This window comes from Ochotona curzoniae, unplaced genomic scaffold (assembly GCF_017591425.1).
Source record: "Ochotona curzoniae isolate NIBS_2020 unplaced genomic scaffold, NIBS_Ocur_1.0 scaffold_1852, whole genome shotgun sequence".
NCBI classification, from domain to species: Eukaryota; Metazoa; Chordata; class Mammalia; order Lagomorpha; family Ochotonidae; genus Ochotona; species Ochotona curzoniae.
Window position 1 is genome coordinate 14,403,250 of NW_024467087.1, and position 19,676 is coordinate 14,422,925.

Below are 19,676 nucleotides of genomic sequence, written 5' to 3' on the forward strand. Positions count from 1 at the left end.
TCCTACCCAAATCTCTGCATAAGAAAGTGTAACTGTTATTCTCATGTTCTAAATAAGAAAACAAGGCTTGGAGTTGTAAGCATCTTGCCCAGGAGCAGCTTCATATTTGTGTGTCTATTCTCAACTGTACACAATAATCTACAGTTTATAATGATGTGTAATAGATGAAGATGCCAGGAAGCTACAATTGATATCACCTGAAGCATGAAGACATGATATTCAATTTGTTCATGAAAGGATTATTTTAACTCCTCAGTCAGGACGCGGGCCCTGAAGAATTTTTTTTTTTTAATTGGGACCGGTGTTGGCACAGTAGCTAAAGACACTGCTTAAGACATCTGCATTCCATATCGGAGTGCCGGATTCAATCCTGTTGCTGATTCAGGCGTCTGGCCATGCACATCCTGAGAAGCAGCACATGGTGGTTTGAACTTGAGTCCATTCCACCCACATGGGAGACCTGCACAGAGTTCCAGTGTCTTGCCTTCAGCCTGGCCAACCATTTGGGAAGCGAACCAAAGATGTCTCATTCATTCATTTATTCATTCATTTCATTTATTCAATTGTCAATATTTTGGGATGGAAAACTCATGGGAGAAAAAGCTGCTATTCCTTTTCCAACTGGTTTGTAATGCAGATATTTTTTGTCAGTTGGCCGTGAGGACATTGGATGCTCTATTTTAAATCTATCATGTACATTAAGAGTTTATCTAGTGTCTTATCTATACATGGTTTTCCAAAGTCTTTTATGGTCAACATTTGTGAAAGGCAGCCAAAATCATGTTCCTGTGAGGCAACTGGAAAAGATTTCACAGATTCACAATAGTGGTGGTAGCAATGATGGTGGCAGTGGTGACAACCAACAGCGGTTACGGCTAACAGCACACAGTAGGCCTGAGCACCTGCTGTGTGCCAGGCCTACTGTGTGCTTGTACTCACATTAGCCCAAAGAAGCCTGTGCAATAGGTTCTGCTGTTTCCCTTTGCAGACTCAGAACACTGAAGTCATTTGCTTAAGGTCCTGCATCTATGAAGGTGGAACCTGAAGGGAAATCTCAATGTATGGGTCTCTAAAATCTAGGCTTTTATTGCCAAGCTAGACTTTGAAGGTTTTCCAAATAGCTTAACCCTATCTGAGCCTGTTTCCTCACCTATGAAACTGAGGAAAGACTCGCTTAACTTCTTGCGTGATTCCCACAATTGGAGGAACGATGTCCAGGAGCCAAGAGCACACGGTAGACATTTACACCAGGGTAGTGATGTTTCTGTATAAACGAGACATTAAACGATCTGAGATCCCTTTAAAGATGCTGGGGGGCTGGAAAGGAGAATCTCTAGCTTTGGTTGCCTTAGGAGCTGGCCTTCACCCCTTCCAGAATAGAGTGGCCCAATGAAACTCTGAGCGACAGAAGAGGGGGCAGGGGCCTGAGTTTGGCTCCAGAAACCTCTGCAGGCAATCGGGAGAGGGGCGGGGAGCTGGGAGGGGCGTAGCAATCGCGGGCGTCAGAAGACTGCAGGTGCTAGGCAGAGTTGGTGTAGGTGGGCTCCCAGAGCCGGGCGAGGGAGGGGAGGAGGTTGGGGCGGGCCGGCCGGAGGGTGGGGGGAGAGGGAGGCGGGGCTCGCAGCCCGAGAGGCTGTCCTTATACAGCTCTCCTCATGCCGGGCAGTTTGCTGCATCTGGAGGAGCTCACTGGAGAATCTCCAGCAGCGGAGCGGCCCTTCAACTACCGTAAGTACCTGCAAATGAGCGCATAGCCCAGTGGCTGAAGATTAATTGCTGGCCACCAGATCTCAGACTAAACCCCGAAAGAATCTCCCTGCTGTGATTAATTGCCTTAAATCAAACTGCTCCCCAGACTGTCCGCTCACCCTGTTCATCCATTCCTTTCCCCCTTTCCTCCTCGGATCCCAGCCCTATCTCACTGAGAATCTCGGGGCACTGTGAAATCTTCCCTTTTCCTGCTCAGTCTTCCCTCCAAACCCTCAGCGGAGCATGTACCCGGCACCCCGCTGTGCCCAACCCCTTTGATTCCTGGATCCCTCAAAGCTATGCAGGGGCAAGCCTTTAAATATTTCCTGATATGTCACCCTCCTAAGCATTGCGGCGCTGCCTAAGAGTGGGTGGGAAAAGTGTTTGGGGTAGGGTGTAAGGGGGGTGGGGGAATGGCCTGACAGCTGAAGTTGGGGGTGGGTGAAAGGTCAAAAAATGGGTGTGGCCAATAACCTGACTCTTAGGGCTGTTCTCACATATCCTGGGCATAGGATTCATCATTTGGACTGACTTTAAATGCAACGTTTAGCTTAGTGATTGAGGAAGGGGCAGCCATACTGAGAAGCCCAGCTTCCCCGAGTCTCCGAACCCAGACCCCAGGAGGCAAAGAGCCTGAGCCGGGGATCCAAGTGGCAAGGTTGGAGCCTCCAAAGTTCGTTACCATTTCCTTGGTGGGGTCCCAGGTTGTACCTTTCCCTTTCAGTAGAGACTGGTTTCTCCCAATAAATCCTGGCCCAGCACCTCAGGGAAACAAAGCAACAGGGTGGCATCCAAGCATTGGCCTGGCCCTAAGAGGAGTAAGTGGGGACAAGGGGATGTTGGACATGGGATAGAACCTTTAGGACACTGCAACAATTTTGACGCTCACTTTGGAAAGACCAAATAACCACTTTTTAAAAATGAAATGCTCACTATATGTCTGGCACTGTACACACATAATCTCTGATTCATCACAACAACAATGCTAAGTTGATACTATTCTTTCCCTTTACATATAAATAAAGTTCAGGAAGGATACATTGAGCAGCCGTCAACATAAAATGAGAAATGAAAGCCAAAAAAGCCTTCGATCTCTCTGTTCACCAGCTTTCCATAGCCCTGATACTTTGAAAATGAAACTTTCCCTCTTCTGTTGCTCTCTCCTACCCAGAGTTTAGTGTGCAGCAAGTTAGAGGCAGAGGAGGAGTTTGAAGAAGCAAAATCACCCCCTTTCTCTGGTTTGGAAACTGCATTTACTCCACTCTACCGACCTAGCCTTAAACAACTGGGCTCGATCAGGGTCTCAGACTCTGAGTACAGAGTTAGTTGAGGAAAAGTATCCTGAGTTGGTGTAGCGGTGGCACACCTTTCTTGGCAAAAGATTACTCAGGGAGGAAAGGGAAGAGGGGCCATATCTTGGGCGTATGCCTTACGTATGTGTGGGGCTTAAAAGTTAGCAGTGGCTTCTGGGAAAATTCAAAGGCCTCCCCGAACTCAAACAGCTTTGCTGTACTCCCTGAAATACAATCGATTTCATTTTCCTCAGGGGCAGCAAACAAAACCGGTTAGAAGTCATGGGCAGCCAAAAAATCATTTACACCTTTTGTTAACTAAGTGTGAGCAGCTTGATTTTTCCAACTCCTGCTTGAGATCTGGGTACTGAACTTTGAGGGGTGAGATCTGAAGCATTTTTCCAAAAGGAAAGGCTGATTGGGATGTGATGGGAGGGGAGAAGAAGGATGAAAAGGGGACTACGACTGCCTCTGGAATGGTGGTTTTAGAGGGTAGGCCTCAGCATTATATATGTATTTGAATTTTGGCCCTAACTTCTTATAATCTTGACTTTGGGCAAATTGTATATTCTGTATAAGCCTCAGTTTCCTCATCAGCAAAATGGGCATTATGGTTATAGGAGGACTCCGCGCATGTTTGTGTGTTGGGGGCAGGGTAGTGTGAGTAAAGGATCTGAAAAGGAGGACCTCCCACTTCCCATCTCTTCCAGCCAAGCTAGTTTCTGCAAGCTGGTTTTAGGTCACTTTTGGGGTTTCTGAGATCCAGGGACAAACAGACATTGCATCAAATCGCTCATTTTACATACCAGTCAGGACTTTGGGTGGGAGGATGAGAAAGTAAGGCAAACAGACAAACAGAACAAGTAGCAAGTGGCCTTGTAAAGGTCTGTGAGCCTTGGAGGAAGTGGAAATGTAGTGTTGTCAAGTGCAGTTTAGAGATCTGAACTAAAGGAGAAGGACAAGTCCTATGAGTAGACACAATTCTTTCCTTTAGATCCCACCACCTGCTGAGGAACAAAGTCCTTCGAGACCCAGAGTATACATCCAACGCTAGAAGCCCCACAGCCCTGCACAGTCCAGGGAAGGAGACCGCCATGCTGCGGGCATTCTCTATCTGGCTCTTTTGCATTCGTGAGTACAAGAAAGGGGTGAGGGATAAAATGACCCTGTCATATGAACCACAGGAATGGGGACTTGGGGGAGCATGAGAATGCTGTGTTTGGAAGGGCAAGGTGGGTCTCTCATTTACCATAATCTGTCTTTTCAGGGCTGAGTCTGACTATGCCATCCCTAGGTGAGTCCTGCCCTCTCAACTACTTTATTTCCACAAAGATCAAAGACATTTACTTACTTCCATGATCCTAGGACATAGCTGGCTTCAGATCCCAAAGACAGATTAGGCCGGTTGAGGGTCACTGCACCTCACTTCATGACTAATTTCCCATGGAATCATGAGAAATTACCTCAGATGGAAAGGAAAGCAGACTTCTATTTTATCCACCAACACACTTGAGCAGATATCCTGGAGGTCCCTGTCTCACACTGCACACAAACAGCCACTCCTGTCCCCAAGGGAAACACAAGGAGGGGTGTCTGTCAGAACCAATTTAGGGAACATTGTGGGGAATGTTATGGGATGGAGAAGTCTGAGCTGGTCATATCTTTATAATCTTTGGAATGACAGCGATGGAATCCCAACCGGAGCTGTGGATCGAGTCCAACTACCCGCAAGCCCCTTGGGAGAACATCACCCTGTGGTGCAGAAGCCCTTCTCAGTTATCCAGAAAGTTCCTGCTTCTGAAGGATAAGACAGAGATGACCTGGATAAGCCCTTCCTTCAAGACCTTTCAAGTTTCGTTCCCGATAGGTCCCCTCACTGAGTCCAACACAGGTCTTTACAGGTGCTGCTATTGGAAAGAGACTGGCTGGTCGAAACCCAGCAAGGTTCTGGAGCTGGAGGCACCAGGTAAGGAGACAAATACTTGAGAATGTACTGCAGCTCCTGCAATTCAAGCTTGCTTTCCCAGGGCAGGTTTAATTGACTCATTCGTTTACCTCAAATGCATGCATGCCTTCCTTCTATAGGAAACAAGTCCCTACTCTGTATATTAGACTGTAGCTTAGAACAGAAGTGAAGGAAGGAAGGCTAGCAAATAAGGATCCTACAGTGACACCTCATTTGAAGTAAAACTAATCTGCTGCTCCTTGAGCACTGCTATCACTCTGCTCTTCTTAATTGTTCATTCTTTCTTTTTAGGGCAGCTGCCCAAGCCCATCTTTTGGATCCAGGCTGAAACTCCTCCTCTTTCTGGATGCAATGTTAACATCCTCTGCCATGGCTGGTTGCAGGATCTGGTATTCATGCTGTTTAAAGAGGGATATGCAGAGCCTGTGGAATACCAGGTCCCAACCGGGACAATGGCCATATTCTCCATTGACAACCTGACACCTGAGAATGAAGGGGTTTACATCTGCCGCACTCACATCCAGATGCTCCCCACCCTGTGGTCAGAGCCCAGCAACCCCCTGAAGCTGGTTGTAGCAGGTGGGTGTGGCCATGGCTGCTGGTATCTGACAATTGTTGTCCCAGGGATCATGGCTGGTTGAGCCAGCATTTCTGGTTTTACTTTCCTCATTCATTTTCTAGGCCCTGCAAGGTCCATGAGCTAGGGTCATTTCATGTTTTCCTGAGAAGCAATTAGAATCACACAGGTTGTAATCAGATGTATGAAAGCCCATCAGTTAACTAGTAGGTGAATTCAACTATCCAGCAACTTCCACTCAGTGCAGCTTTATTGCTCTCTTCTTGTTCAATAGATCGTGTATTCATTCATCCAACCGATATTTATTGAGCATCCAATATGTGCCAGGCACAGCCAAAACAATCTCATAAACTCATTTTTGAAAATTTATATACACATATGTATTATTTATAATTATTATTTTATGTGTGGAAATTAGGATAAATTGCTAGTTCTAATGATTAAAGACAAAGCAAATGGCAAATAAAGTAGTAGTTCAGATTTTAGAAATGGCTTTATAAATGATTTGGCCCCATGTTAGTAGAACCAGTAAGACAGTACCAAGCTCCAAACGTAGAAGAAGACACCGAAAATATCAAATCCCAAATACCTCCCTTGCCCACCTCTGCTGTATGGCCTGGATGTTTCTAGATGGAATTGGCCGTATTTGTTTTAATCCCTCTATCGAACTAAATATGCTTAGGGAAAATGGTGGTGCTACATAAAGCAGCATGGACTTAGATGCAGCAGTAATCTGGGTTCTTGTTCCTCCCTGACACTGCCTCCCTGTGTGATCTTGAGTAAATCATTTCACCCCCTGTACTTTGGTTTCCTCCACTCTAGAATGGGAACACAGTGTCTATTCAATCTAATGTGCAATGCCTCTCTGTTCTTCAGGTTTCTGACCTACACAATCGCTATAACAATAATGCCTACCTCACAGGGTTGTTGTGAGGATTTGCCTAATGATAATATATGTACAGTGCCTGGCATATATGTTCTCAATAAATGGTAGATATTAATTTCATTACTATAGCTTTTTATTAAGGATCAAAGAAAAATGGGTTGTCTGTTTGAGCTGAGTGTATGAATGTTTGTTGTATGCATGCCTTTCCAGTATAGATTCCTCTAGCACACACATCCCTAAATTACTCATTCACCAACTTGTCCATAAAATTTTGCTTGGTGGGGACCACACCTTCTTTAATCATGTAAACCAAGATCATCCTAAATCTTCAGTAAGTGTTTTACAGAGATGATTCTTCCATAATGGATGGTTGGGTGTGCCTGGGATTGGGCTGAAGGTAGGAAGTAGTGGTATGACAGTGAAGTTTGCCTGCAATTTTGCAGTATTGGGTCCTTGGAGTAAAAGCCATAGAAATAAATGTGTGGGTCCATTAACAGATACCATTGTGAATTTCAGACTACTGGCCAAATTCTCCTTCCACACTCATGTTGGAAGTAGGTTCTAACATGTGCTTACTGTTCTGATGCTCTCCTTAACACAGCAGCAGCATTCAGGGCACAGACAGATGAAGTCAGAGCCATTTTTAGAGGTATGGTTTCTCCGGTGGGTGGAAGAACTCCATTTGGCATTTCAGGAACTGAAGATAGTACACATACTTCCTACGCAATGCTAGAACTCAGTAGAACTTATAAACTCTGGTAAGAGTGGAGAGGTATAAGTAGACCTATCGTTGACTACCTCTAGGATCCAAAGAAGGGAGAGAGAGAGAGTAAACCTCAGCTACCATTTCTAGTTAAGAGAATTTAGGAAAACAAAAACAGAAACCAAGAGAGAAGAATCCTCCTACCTCTAACTCCAGGGTCTCTTCCCTTTCTAGGACTCTACCCCAAACCAACTCTGACAGCCTATCCTGGGCATATTATGGCACCTGGGGAAGACCTGAGTCTTAGGTGCCAAGGGCCAATTTATGGAATGGCTTTTGCTTTAATGAAGCTTGAAGACTTGGAGAAGTCCTTTTACCACAAGAAGTCAATAAAAAATGAGGCCTATTTCTTCTTTCGCTCTTTGAAGATCCATGATGCTGGACATTACGTCTGTTTTTATTATGACGGATCCTACAGGGGTTCACTCCTTAGTGATGTCCTGGAAATCTGGGTGACTGGTAAGAGAGGGATATGCCCTGGAATCCATGATAAAGACTAAGGATGTAAAACTCACTCTGGTTCCCAAGGAGAATATAAGCATTCAGCTAGTGAGTAACAGTGGAGAAGGGCTAGGGATTTTTACTACTGGAGCTAGGTGGGGATTTGACAGGGGTGGAGGAAGCAGAGGCAAAGAGCTTTTAAGCAGAAGTAGGAACAAAACCATTAGCCATTTCTATTTTGAATCTCATCCTAGACACCTTCCCTAAGACCTGGCTGCTTGCTCAGCCCAGTCCTGTGGTCCCCACGGGTCAGAATGTGAGCCTGCAGTGTCGAGGACCAATAAATGGAGTGGGGCTTGCCCTCTACAAGAAAGGAGAAGACAAACCTCTTCAGTTCTTGGATTCTGCCAGCATCAATGACAACAAATCATTCATCCTCAACAATGTGACCCTCAGTGATGCTGGCATCTATAACTGCCACTACCTTCTCACCTGGAAGACCTCGATTAGGATAGCACCACACCACACCGTGGAGCTTGTGGTTGTAGGCAAGTGCTAACAACTGCTTTTTATCATTAACCTGTTTGTTTTCTATCATTACTAGAATGCTCTAAGAAGGAACTAGTTATCCTGTACTCCTTACAGGTATGAGCCTAGGGAAAACACACTGCATGCTGTCGAACTTTCTCCAAAAGTTTTAGGGACCTTCTCTCCAAGGATTGTTACTGTCAGCATGGCCATGACCCATTGTGACCCAGGGAAAATAATTTTCCTTAAGGCATGGGAAGGTTCACATGTGCTGAGTTCTTATTGATTGAATGTAGGGAACCATGAGTCTTAGAGCTCCATGGGATGGGCAAAGCAATTTTGATTACAGCCAAATTCTGAAGTTATTAATCAAGTCGAAGTTAAAAAGAAGACAAGACCAGATGCAGAACTTAGAAGGGCCAGGGTTCAAGGGAAATTCTAATGCTAGTCTCTGGATTGATTTCAGATAAGCCCCCTAAACCCTCCCTGTCAGCTTCGTCCAGCACCGTGTACAAGCTAGGAAAGGCCATCAGTCTTCAGTGCCGGGTATCCCATCCAGTACTTGAATTTTGTCTGGAATGGGAAGAAAAAGCAGCATTCCAAAAGTTTTCAGTGAATGGAGACTCCATCATCAGTAATGTCGAAGGGAAGGGTACAGGGACGTACAGCTGCAGCTATCACAGAGAGGCACACCATAACATATGGGGATTGCAGCGCAGTGAGCCTCTGAAGCTGATGAGGCCAGCAGGTGAGGCTAACTCTTCATTGGAGCTCCCCTTCATGTCCTTGGACTTCTAGGACAATACTCCGAACTGCATGAGTAGGAAACTCAGTGGCTTGGAAGTTTGGGCCAGTGGGATGGCATCCCCTTTCCCCCGGGGTGGGTGTCACAATCAATTGAAGGCAGTGAGCAGGATGCCTTCAGGGCTCCCATCTTCCATGAAAAGGAAGGTCGCTTCTGCCTCACCTTCTCAACAGGAGCATTTTGGGGAAGTGGCTCCCATTCCCTGTGAAGGTATTCACCTGCCCCTTGCTCCATCAAGCCACCTGCTTCTGGTCTTTTCTGGCCACAGGCTTGCACACCTGGAATTATGTTCTGAATGAAGCCCTCAGACTGTCTCTAATCGTGCAACTTGTGGCCTTGCTGGTGATATTGCTATGGGTAAGGTGGAAGTGCCGCAGACTCAGAATCAGGTAACTATCTTGACTCAGCCCTCAATTTTCCAAACCCAGATCAGTTTAGCTCCCTCTGAGTTTCAGATACGGGTCATACTTTGCTTGAGACCAATCTCTGGGGTATATCCTGTATATTCCTTACCATCTGGGCTTAGAAGATAAGACTTTCTCATATCAGCTATTTCTCTTTGACCTCACAGAAGAGTCAGCATCTAAGTCCGAGAGTGAAAAAACATATAACTCTCAGGAGCTGGAGAAATAATCAGAATAGCATTCATGGCACACCCTTTCTACCCTACCCCCTACTCCACCAAGAGAGTGCTCAGGTCTCCTCCCAGGCCATTTTGTGTTCTTCCAGTATGCTTGGGACTCTCCACATTACATGGCACAAACTTTCTCTTTTAAGAAGTTGTGCTTCCTTTCCTGCAGGTTGCTATCCAACTTGCATCCTGGCTTTCCACCCTCACTCCAACTTTTAAAGAACTCGAGGTTCCATCTAGTTGCTGTAACAAAGTCAGCCCCTCTCTCATTGCGGCCTCCAACCCCGTATAGAACACACATGAAACACTCTTAATTTGGATGAGCAGCTGATGAGCCTCAATGGATGGGGCCAGGGACTCTGTCCCCCTGACCCATCATATGGAAAGCCAAAGAAATTCTCCTATCTTGCCCACTTCCTCTCACCTCACCTCTGGCTGCTCTCCCCTTTCCTATCAGACCATAGGCCTGTGTGTCTAAGAGTATTCAGGACACAATGAATGATGACTATGATTGTATGTGTCTGTTTTTCGGTGGGGTATGAGGCATATAGTATTTTAGCAAGGAGGAATGGGGCACCTAAGTTTTCTGAAAAACAACAGCAAAAACATCATTTGGGCTTTCAAAAAGTTTTCAGTTGCGGGTAAAGTTCTGGTTTTCTCAGGATTTTTCCTGGGTTCTATGCACATCAGGGTAATCTCTGAGCCAGATATTGTGTCTTCAGGTGCCCCACCTGAGCCCAAGATCATTGTATCAAAGAATAAGATCAGAAATTAGAATTCAGAGAAAACAACTTTGAAAAATATGTTTTCCAGACTAAGAAGACAACTTGGTGTTTTCTACATATAAATTATCCAGTGGATTTTGGCTTAGTATCACACGTTTCTAACAGGACCCATAACCCAAAACTGCTGCACATGTCCACTGAAAATCTGAGTGGGAGGAGGGAGTTCCAAAAGTTTGGCAAGCTGAGCTCAGCTCTAAGTCCTTTCTGGGAATTCATCTTGGCTGCCTAGGCAACCCTTCCACAACAAAGGCAGGTGAGGCAGGTTGGTCTGAGGACCAATGCTGCCATCATAACAAATGCTTCCAAACTTAAGCTTGATGACAAAGAAGAAATACTCAAGATTTTCTCTGCTGCCCCCAAGTACACCCAGAGCCACTGATCCCAGGATCCAGGAAGTCAGAGAGCAGGAGATACAAAAGCATGTTCACATCTGATGCCTCAGTTCCAGCAACAGCCTAATCAGGGGCCATGGGGAGCTGACATATGATATGGGCTGCAAAGGGGACAAGGGAAGGGGTCACGTAGGTCATGAAAGAGAAACAGATTTGCAGGTGGTTAGGCCCTCAAGAAGAAAAAGTCATCAATGCCAGCAGAGATTATATCCCATTATCCTAGCCATATCCAATTCCTATTGGATAGTGAGCAAGCCAATGACATAAATTGCCGCCCCCTTCTCTCCACCCTCCCCCTACTCCCAGCAACTCCTCTCTTCTCTTTTCTGGTCTCACTAGAGAAGCCTGGTTGCTGGGAACAGCTCAAGGGGTCACCATGCTCTTCATAGTTACAGCCCTTCTCTGTTGTGGTGAGTACAAGGGGGTGGGGAAGGGACCTGGGCAGAAGGCCGGGGTGAAGTCCTGTGGGGGTTGGGGCAGAGCCCTGGCAGCAATTTCTCTTGCAGGACTGTGCAATGGAGTATTGACAGAAGAGACTGGTGAGTTTTCCCTGCTCCAGACTGGGACATTCCTCTCTGGAGATCCGAAATAACTACAGAGTGTCAGTGTCAGTGGCCAGGGAGTGACTGGTTGGAAGGGAAGGACAGCCAGGAAGGGGCACTTGCTAAAGCTGTTGGCAGCATTCACTCTCCCACTCTGCCTTTCTGCCTGCAAACATTTTCCCAACTTCTGCACTTCTCGGAGGTTCAGCTGAGCCACCCGGTGCCCCATTTCCCCAGCACCTGTGGCAACAAGGAGTGAAGAAAAGGCTTTAGACTAGGATTGGGAGGGGAGGTGGTCAGTGTGATCTGAGGAAGGGGTTCAAGGGAAGGGGAAAAGAGGGGAAGAAAAAGGATGGCTTCATTAACTCTACTGTTTCTAGAAATAATCATGCCAACCCCTAAGCCCGAGCTATGGGCAGAGACCAACTTCCCTCTGGCCCCATGGAAGAACTTAACCCTGTGGTGCAGAAGTCCTTCTGGCTCGACTAAGGAGTTTGTGTTGCTGAAGGATGGTACTGGGTGGATCGCAACTCGCCCAGCCTCAGAGCAGGTCCGGGCTGCCTTCCCTCTGGGTGCCCTAACCCAGAGCCACACCGGGAGTTACCATTGCCATTCATGGGAGGAGATGGCCGTGTCGGAGCCCAGTGAAGCACTTGAGCTGGTGGGGACAGGTAAGAGAGGGCAAAAGACTCTCCTGGAACAGATCCCCAGCACCCTTGGGACTCCAACATTGTTCTTGGGAATGAGGGAATGCTTGGAGACCTGGAGAGCCAGGGACTGATATTGAAAGGAGGAGAGAAGAAGGGCCAGGGGCAAGGGGCTGGGAGAGAGACGGGGAGGAGAGTGCAGGGGGACCGGGACGGGCAGAAAGAGCACAGAAGCAGCCTAGCATGGATTTCTGTTTCTGCTGATGAAGTGACTCAGGGTGTCCCATGTGAGCACCTCCACACTTCTGACCCTTTTTCCCTCCCCAAATTGTTTTCCAGACATCCTCCCCAAACCTGTCCTTTCGGCTTCCCCTCCAATCCGGGGCCAGGAGCTGCAAATCCAGTGCAAAGGATGGCTGGCAGGCCTGGGGTTTGCTCTGTATAAGGAGGGAGAGCAAGAACCTGTCCAGCAACTTGGTGCTGTAGGGAGAGAAGCCTTCTTTACAATCCGAAGAATGGAGGAAAAAGACGAGGGCAATTACAGCTGCCGCACACACACTGAAAGGCACCCCTTCAAGTGGTCTGAGCCCAGTGAGCCCCTGGAGCTTGTTATAAAAGGTAGAGCTGAAAAGGGTGTGCGAGGGAGGAGGGGAGGCACAGCCCTGGGTCAGACACTCCTCTCCCCGGAGCAAACTTTGCTGCTGGTCCTACGAGCCTGTGTCCAATCTTAGAGCCAGGCAGGCGTGGCACTGGGAGTGCCAGGGCCTCTGGCTGCATGATATTAATAGCCATATTCGTTATTAATAGCTTGGGTTTGTAGAGTGTGATTGAATTTTTCTAATTATTTTCCCATCAATTATTTCATCAGAAGTGGAGCAGGTATCATTTCGCCTTCTTGCCCAAATGGTCAAGCTGAGGCTCAGGGAACCAGTAGAGTCCCAGCAATACTTTTTCTTTCCCGCCTCCATTGCCTGCCCTGATGACAGCTAGGATTCCTCTGGAAGGGGTGAGAGGGGGCAGGGCTCTCTCTGGAAGATTTAAATGCACCAAATTCTGAATGAAATACTATATAGAGAAAAGCAGAGCAGTTGCCTAGAACCGGCATTTGTTTGCTTGCTTATTTCGACTTTGTTTGTTGCTGATGTGTTTTTGCTGTTTTACTTTCTAGAAATGTACCCCAAACCTTTCTTCAAGACATGGCACAGCCCCGTGGTCACCCCTGGTGCCCGAGTGACTTTCAATTGCTCTACCCCTCAGCAGCACATGAGCTTCATTCTGTACAAGGATGGAAGTGAGATAGCATCCAGTGATCGGTCCTGGGCAAGTCCCGGGGCCAGCTCTGCTCACTTTCTGATCATTTCAGTGGGCATTGGTGATGGAGGAAATTATAGCTGCCGCTATTATGACTTTGCTGTCTGGTCGGAGCCCAGTGATGCAGTGGAGCTGGTTGTGACAGGTTAGGAGGGGGGAAATCCAGGTGGTGGGATCTGCTCCCGACCCCAGAACAGTGGGTAGCAGGGCTGTCAGCGGGAAAGGAAAACAAGGCTCCTTCTGAGAGACACTGAGAAAGCGCTTAGGACAGTGCCTGGCACGTGGCAAACAGGGCATGGAGAGCAGCTGCTCATATTATGATTACAGGAAGAAGAGACAAAGGAGGGGGAGAGGCAAATTGTTCACTTCTGGGGAAAGAAGCGAGGCAGATGGCGAGAGAGAAGGGGGTCCGGTCCAAGAGCCAAGCTCCAGTTGCCCTACTTCGGAAATCTTTTTGTGGCCTGGCCTTGAGCTTTAGGTTCAGTGTCCGCTTTTTCTTTAGTTAGGCTGTCAGAGATTGGTGGGCTGGACAGCCCTCAGAGGAAGGGAGAAGGCCTTGAGATGTCAGCTGCATATTATGCAGTCATTATAAATGACAGTTTTCAAAGGCTGTTTAACGTCATAGGAAAATGTTTACAATATAAAGTGAAAAAATACCAGGCTATACACCGGAGCACCTGCTGGGGTCTCAATTACGTGAATAGTTACTGCTAGATGGACCCGAGTTACAGTTATACATACAGAAAAAAAAATGGAAAAAAAATATAAACAAGAGTTATGCTTGCGTGATATAACTGTGTTCTCTGTTAGATTTTTTCCCCCTGTGTTTTCTACTTTTCCACTGTAAACATATGTTGTTTTCTGGAATAACACAGAGAAAGCTATTTGCAGAATGTAGTGTGTGGCTGTGTTGGGGGCAGGGCAGAAGAAGAAGATTGGAATTTCTCTCATATTGTGATTTCTTTTGTTTCAGAATTCTATCCCAAGCCCACTTTGCTGGCACAGCCAGGTCCCGTGGTACTTCCCGGGGAGGATGTGACCCTGCACTGCCAAGGGGCTTTCCAGGACATGAGGTTTGCCCTCTTGCGGCAGGGTACCCAGGTTCCCTTGCAGTTTCAGAGTGTTTCGGGGAACTCAGCTGACTTTCTCCTCCACACCATCAGCACAGAGGACTCTGGGAACTACAGCTGCATCTACTATGAGACCACCATGTCAAACAGGGGATCGTATCTCAGTATGCCCCTTATGATATGGGTGACTGGTAAGCTTGGAAATGGGATAGAGAGAACTGGATCAAGGGGCAGGGAAAGTAATCCATCCAGGGAGGTTCACCTGCAGGGAGCTATTGTGTCCGGGAAGAGGAAGATCCAGGATTGATCCTGTGTGCAATAAGTTTCCATACTTGCCACTCTATGTCTTTCCTCTTTTTCTCTTCTTAGACACATTCCCCAAGCCATCACTGTTCGCTGAGCCCAGTTCTGTGGTCCCCATGGGGCAGAGTGTTACTCTCTGGTGTCAAGGGCCAGTCCATGGAGTAGGGTACATTTTGCACAAAGAAGGAGAAGCTGCTTCGGCACAACTCTGGGGATCCACCAGCAATGATGGGGCTTTCAGCATTACCAGTATGTCTGGGGCTAGCACAGGGCGTTACAGCTGCTGCTACCACCCAGAATGGACCAGCCCTATCAAGATACAGCCAAGCAACACCCTAGAGCTCATAGTCACAGGTAAAAGAGATGTTCTGGAGCGGGCATGGGGAGTGAACAAAAGAAGGACTAGATGGTTTCGGACGGATGGTTTCCAGAGAGCTCAAGCAGAGGCAGGCAATAATAGCCTTTCCTCTTTGTCAAACACAGACTGGGGGGCAGGGCGGTGATACATTTGAAAGCTGCCTCTTCTCTCTGACCAGGACTTAATTTCCTCCAGGCTTACTCCCTAAACCCAACCTATTAGCCCAGCCTGGCCCCATGGTGGCCCCTGGAGAAAATATGACCCTTCGATGTGAAGGAGAACTGCCAGACTCAACATTTGTCTTGCTGAAGGAGGGAACACAAGAGCCTTTAGAGCAGCAGAAGCCAAGCGGATACAGGGCTGACTTTTGGATGCCGGTGGTACGAAGTGAAGATTCCGGGGTCTATAGCTGTGTTTATTATTTGGATTCTGCCCCATTTGCAGCTTCAAATCACAGTGACTCCCTGCAGATCTGGGTGACTGGTAAGGCCCTGAAGACTTCAGTAAGAGTTTGGATTTTGTAGTTTGTAGCAGTTAGCGAATAAGAGAACAGAGAGATGGGTTCAGAGCCACTTCTAAATCCATGTCTTTGTTGGTTTCAGACAAGCCACCTAAACCCTCTCTGTCAGCCTGGCCCAGCACCGTGTTCAAGCTAGGGAAGGACATCACCCTTCAGTGCCGGGGACCCCTTCCAGGTGTTGAATTTGTCCTCGAACATGAGGGAGAGGAAGCACCCCAGCAGTTCTCAGAGGACGGAGACTTTGTTATCAGCAATGTAGAAGGAAAAGGCATCGGAAACTATAGCTGCAGCTACCGCCTCCAGGCTTCTCCTGACATCTGGTCGGAGCCCAGTGACCCCTTAGAGCTGGTGGGGGCAGCAGGTGAGGAGGCAATTCCTCCCCTCCCCCTCCCGTCCCCCCGAGGGTCCCGGCATGCTGCATGTGGAATCCGAGGCAGAGTCCCCACAGAGAGCTCAAGGCAGGAGAAGGGAGGGGCTTTGGAGAGAAGATGCTAAGGAGGTGGGATCTCAGATTCATTCAAACACGGTAAGAAGAATTCTTTCAAGGCCTTTCCCCCCCTCCCCCTCCACCTTTCCTGGGTCACTGACCACCCCTCTACAGGCACAGCACTCGTGAACCCTGGAGGAGGCCAGAGTAAGAAGCCAACACGAAATCAAGGGAAACGCACTCGTGCTAACCTCCGTGGCCTTGGTCTCTGCTCTTTGATCACCACAGGGCCAGCTGCTCAGGAGTGCACTGTGGGTAACATTGTCCGGAGTAGCCTCATCGTGGTGGTTGTCATAGCCTTGGGGGTGGTGCTAGCCATAGAGTGGAAGAAGTGGCCTCGGCTCCGAACCAGGTAAATACCTCATCTTAGCTTCCTTCTGGGACACCTGAGTGCTGCTTGAGAAACAGGGGTCCCCATGATCCTCTAGTATCACAGCCCTGTCTCACCACATGCTTTCAATGGTCCCAGATCCTTCCTTAGTCCTGTCTTTTTCTTTACACAGAGGTTCAGAGACAGATGGAAGAGATCACACCATAGCCCTGGAAGAGTGTAACCAAGAAGAAGAACCAGACACCACCACCAATTCTCCTTCATCAGCTTCTCGTGATATCTCCGTGGAATTGCCAGTCCAGTTATAATAATCTCCTCATTTGCAAGAGCTTTCCTGTCCTCTCTTTTACCCCCAATATCTGGAAATCCACTGCGTATCCTGGGAGTCACTCCCATCTACTGATCCTTGACCTTTAACCTCCCAATCTATGTGAAGGAAATTCTGGGAGTTGAGAGATGTACCAGGGTGTGGCATTTGTTGGAGGGAGGTTGCCAACCCCCATAGCCCCTCGCTGTACTGATGTACTGGTGCATGAAATTCTATTAAAAATATATTCTTCTGAATAGAGTATTCACTACTTAACTGAGGAAAAAAAAAAACGGTGATAGTCTTCTATCTATCCCCATTCCCAGCTAATCAGAAACAGTGTATTGAAGCTGATTCAAGGCAGTGAATGGAACATGGAGCTACTAGGGCAAAGAAAGGAGTTCAAGGATTGGGGAGGAGAAAGAAATGTAAAATAGGCATTTTGCAATTTTGTCTATGACAAGCCACTCATCGAGTCGTTTTGTCCTTCCATCCGTTTATTGAATGAATAATAACACTGTTTCTTTCCAAACTGAACTCAAGGATCATTAACACCGAAGTTACAACCTTTTCATCATATTACTTTTAGGTCCCTATGATGCACCTGCTTTCGAACAGCAGGATCCACTCTCTGTGGAACACTGAAACTGGCCAAGTGTGCTTCCTGATCCCTACCTAGCAACTGCAGCACACAGATTAAGTCATTTGTAAGGATGAGTAATTTATATAAGCTGATAACTTTTCCCCTCCCTAAATGAAGTCCTGGTCTTCTACTGGTGAAACCTCAGGGAATATAGAAGTGGAGTGGGTGTTTTACAGCGAAGAATTCCACAGTGTTCCTTTAAAGGGATCCCAAATGGGATCTGGCTCTCATTCTTTAGTCCTCGATTACCTTTCATCCTGAACAAGCATGCCCCTTGATCCATTTGTTTAGGAATTCAGCACATATGAGCTGTGCTGGCCAGCAGGAAAAGGTTTGCCCAGTTCTGGTACATTATACAAGACCTTGGGAGAATTGATCTGTGAGCCCTAGAGGCCATGCCCCCTCCAAATAAGACCCTACAGTTCCCGGCTCCCAGCACTGTGTAATCCTAAGTTAATACTGTTCAAAGAGCAATGTACAGGGGTTCAGCACACAGTGAGTTATTTATTCCTGGTTACAACACAGTTTAGAAAACAACTGCTATATTCTTGCATTAGGAAGCTTATTTATCCAGCAAGTTAATGAAAAAAGTGCATCCCATTTCCCTTAATCTTTACAGAATGAAACACTCTGAGTGTTATAGACTAATTTGTAGTAAGCTCTTTGGAATGTGGAAGTACATATTCCCACTCTGATTTCCATTTGATGAGATTCTATTAGTCGCTTATACTAATTTCTTATAGTGTTTCTAAAAATTGCATTTCAAAAGTGCTTTTACATTTGAATTTAGCCAAACCTAATTGTTACTTTTTGCTGAACACCACTGTCTGTCCTCCATTTCTCTATTTCCAACACGCAATCATGCTGTATGTTTTGAATACTGGAAGGAAGCCTGTCCTTGGTCCTTCATTTTAGGATAAAAGTCTTTTGATTTTTTTCCTCCAAACTTTGGGTGTTCCAAAGTGTGTATTGTCAAGGCTAGTTGTAGAACTGCACAAGTTACCAAGCAATTGCTTGATTTCTTTAGCTGTTCATGAAGAGAAAGAGAAATGGGAAGAAAAGAGCAGAGAGCTTAGGACTGAAATTTAGAGAAGTTTTCAAGTTAAAAAAAAAAAAAACAGAGTGAAGAAAAAGCAACCATGCCAGAAAAAGACTCTTGTGAAATGCAGCCATTGAACCTGGGGCCTATTGTGTCAAAAATGTTCAAATAGAGATCCTCTAGCAATCTGAGAAAATTCTAATACACCTTGTACTGAGCAACTGTGATTACCTTTCATCCTGAACAAGTGGGACACTGGACTAGTAGTTGTCTCTATAAAAACACTCATATATATATATATTATTATTATTAGAGAATTAAGTTCTGTCCATTTCAGAGCAGGGGTGGGGGACTTGTTAATTGTGAAACACTTAATGGCAAAGAATGACTTTGAGATTTAACTTTCCTACTGTTAGAGTGATGTCAATGAATTAAGTATCTATTTATAATGCAGAAGGCATCACAAACTATCTCAATGAATTAAATATCTATTTATAATGCAAACGTGGCTTGTTGCTGACAATTCTCTGCATGGTATGTTTTTTCAACCTGGTTGCTATGGGAATCAGTCCCTTTACCCCTGGCTGGCCTCTAATCATCAGCCCAGCATCAAGTAATTTCTGGGAAACGGAATCTCAATTAGGGTGGAATGAACCTTTGAGAGGAGCATTTCTCTCTGAGACTCCAGAAAGATAGGCCAAGGACCTCTCTTAAGTTTTAAAAAAATAAATGTAAATTATCCCTGATCTTAGGCTCATGCATTTTGGGCTCCAGAATCTCAGAGCTACATAGATTGTCAAGTTGATGTGGTCCAATCCACCACCCTGAATAGAATTTCCAATATTACAAAGCTGTCATGTAGATACACAGCCGCTTCTTGTATACATCCAGGGATAGAGAAAGCTCACTGCTTCATGAGATAATCTGAGGATTTCAAATTGCTCTATTGAGCCCACGTAACCCTTTACTGTTACCTTCATACTCACTGATTCTAGTTCTGATCCAGGTTGCAACACAGATGCAACTTTCTTTTTGGATGATTTTACTTTAATGTATCCTTCCATTTGAAATATTTTACAAAACCATGAAGTAAAAGTTGTACATATTTATGCATACAACGGGATATTCACTACATGTATACAATGTATAATGTCCAACCCATGTAAATATAGGCATCTCCTCAAATACTCAACATTCAAAACTATGTTTTAAGAATTTAAAAAATATATTTATTTATGTATTTGAAAGTCAGGATAAAATTAGATTTTTCCATATGCTGGTTCATTCCTTGAATGTTTGAACA

The 19,676-nt window shown here is 46.2% G+C and overlaps 1 protein-coding gene across 4 annotated transcripts; it reads left to right on the plus strand.

Moving 5' to 3' along the window:
- Positions 1–1,643: 1,643 nt before the first annotated feature.
- IGSF1 (immunoglobulin superfamily member 1) lies at positions 1,644–16,918 on the plus strand. Of its 4 annotated transcripts, none has more exons than XM_040999600.1 (20): positions 1,644–1,728; positions 4,036–4,172; positions 4,309–4,335; positions 4,726–5,007; positions 5,299–5,586; positions 7,408–7,692; positions 7,929–8,222; positions 8,669–8,950; positions 9,276–9,396; positions 11,155–11,225; positions 11,322–11,354; positions 11,738–12,028; positions 12,344–12,622; positions 13,173–13,460; positions 14,289–14,576; positions 14,755–15,042; positions 15,242–15,529; positions 15,649–15,927; positions 16,282–16,405; positions 16,557–16,732. In XM_040999600.1, exons 2-20 carry the CDS (start codon positions 4,136–4,138, stop codon positions 16,690–16,692), a joined length of 3,981 nt encoding a protein of 1,326 aa, XP_040855534.1. In that variant the 5' UTR covers positions 1,644–1,728; positions 4,036–4,135; the 3' UTR covers positions 16,693–16,732. The 4 variants fall into 4 exon arrangements, with proteins under 4 accessions (XP_040855534.1, XP_040855533.1, XP_040855535.1 ...); XM_040999599.1 differs by having other exon boundaries at positions 1,662–1,728; positions 11,307–11,354; positions 16,557–16,918; XM_040999601.1 differs by lacking the exons at positions 1,644–1,728; positions 4,309–4,335 and having other exon boundaries at positions 4,136–4,172; positions 16,557–16,692.
- Positions 16,919–19,676: the final 2,758 nt, after the last annotated feature.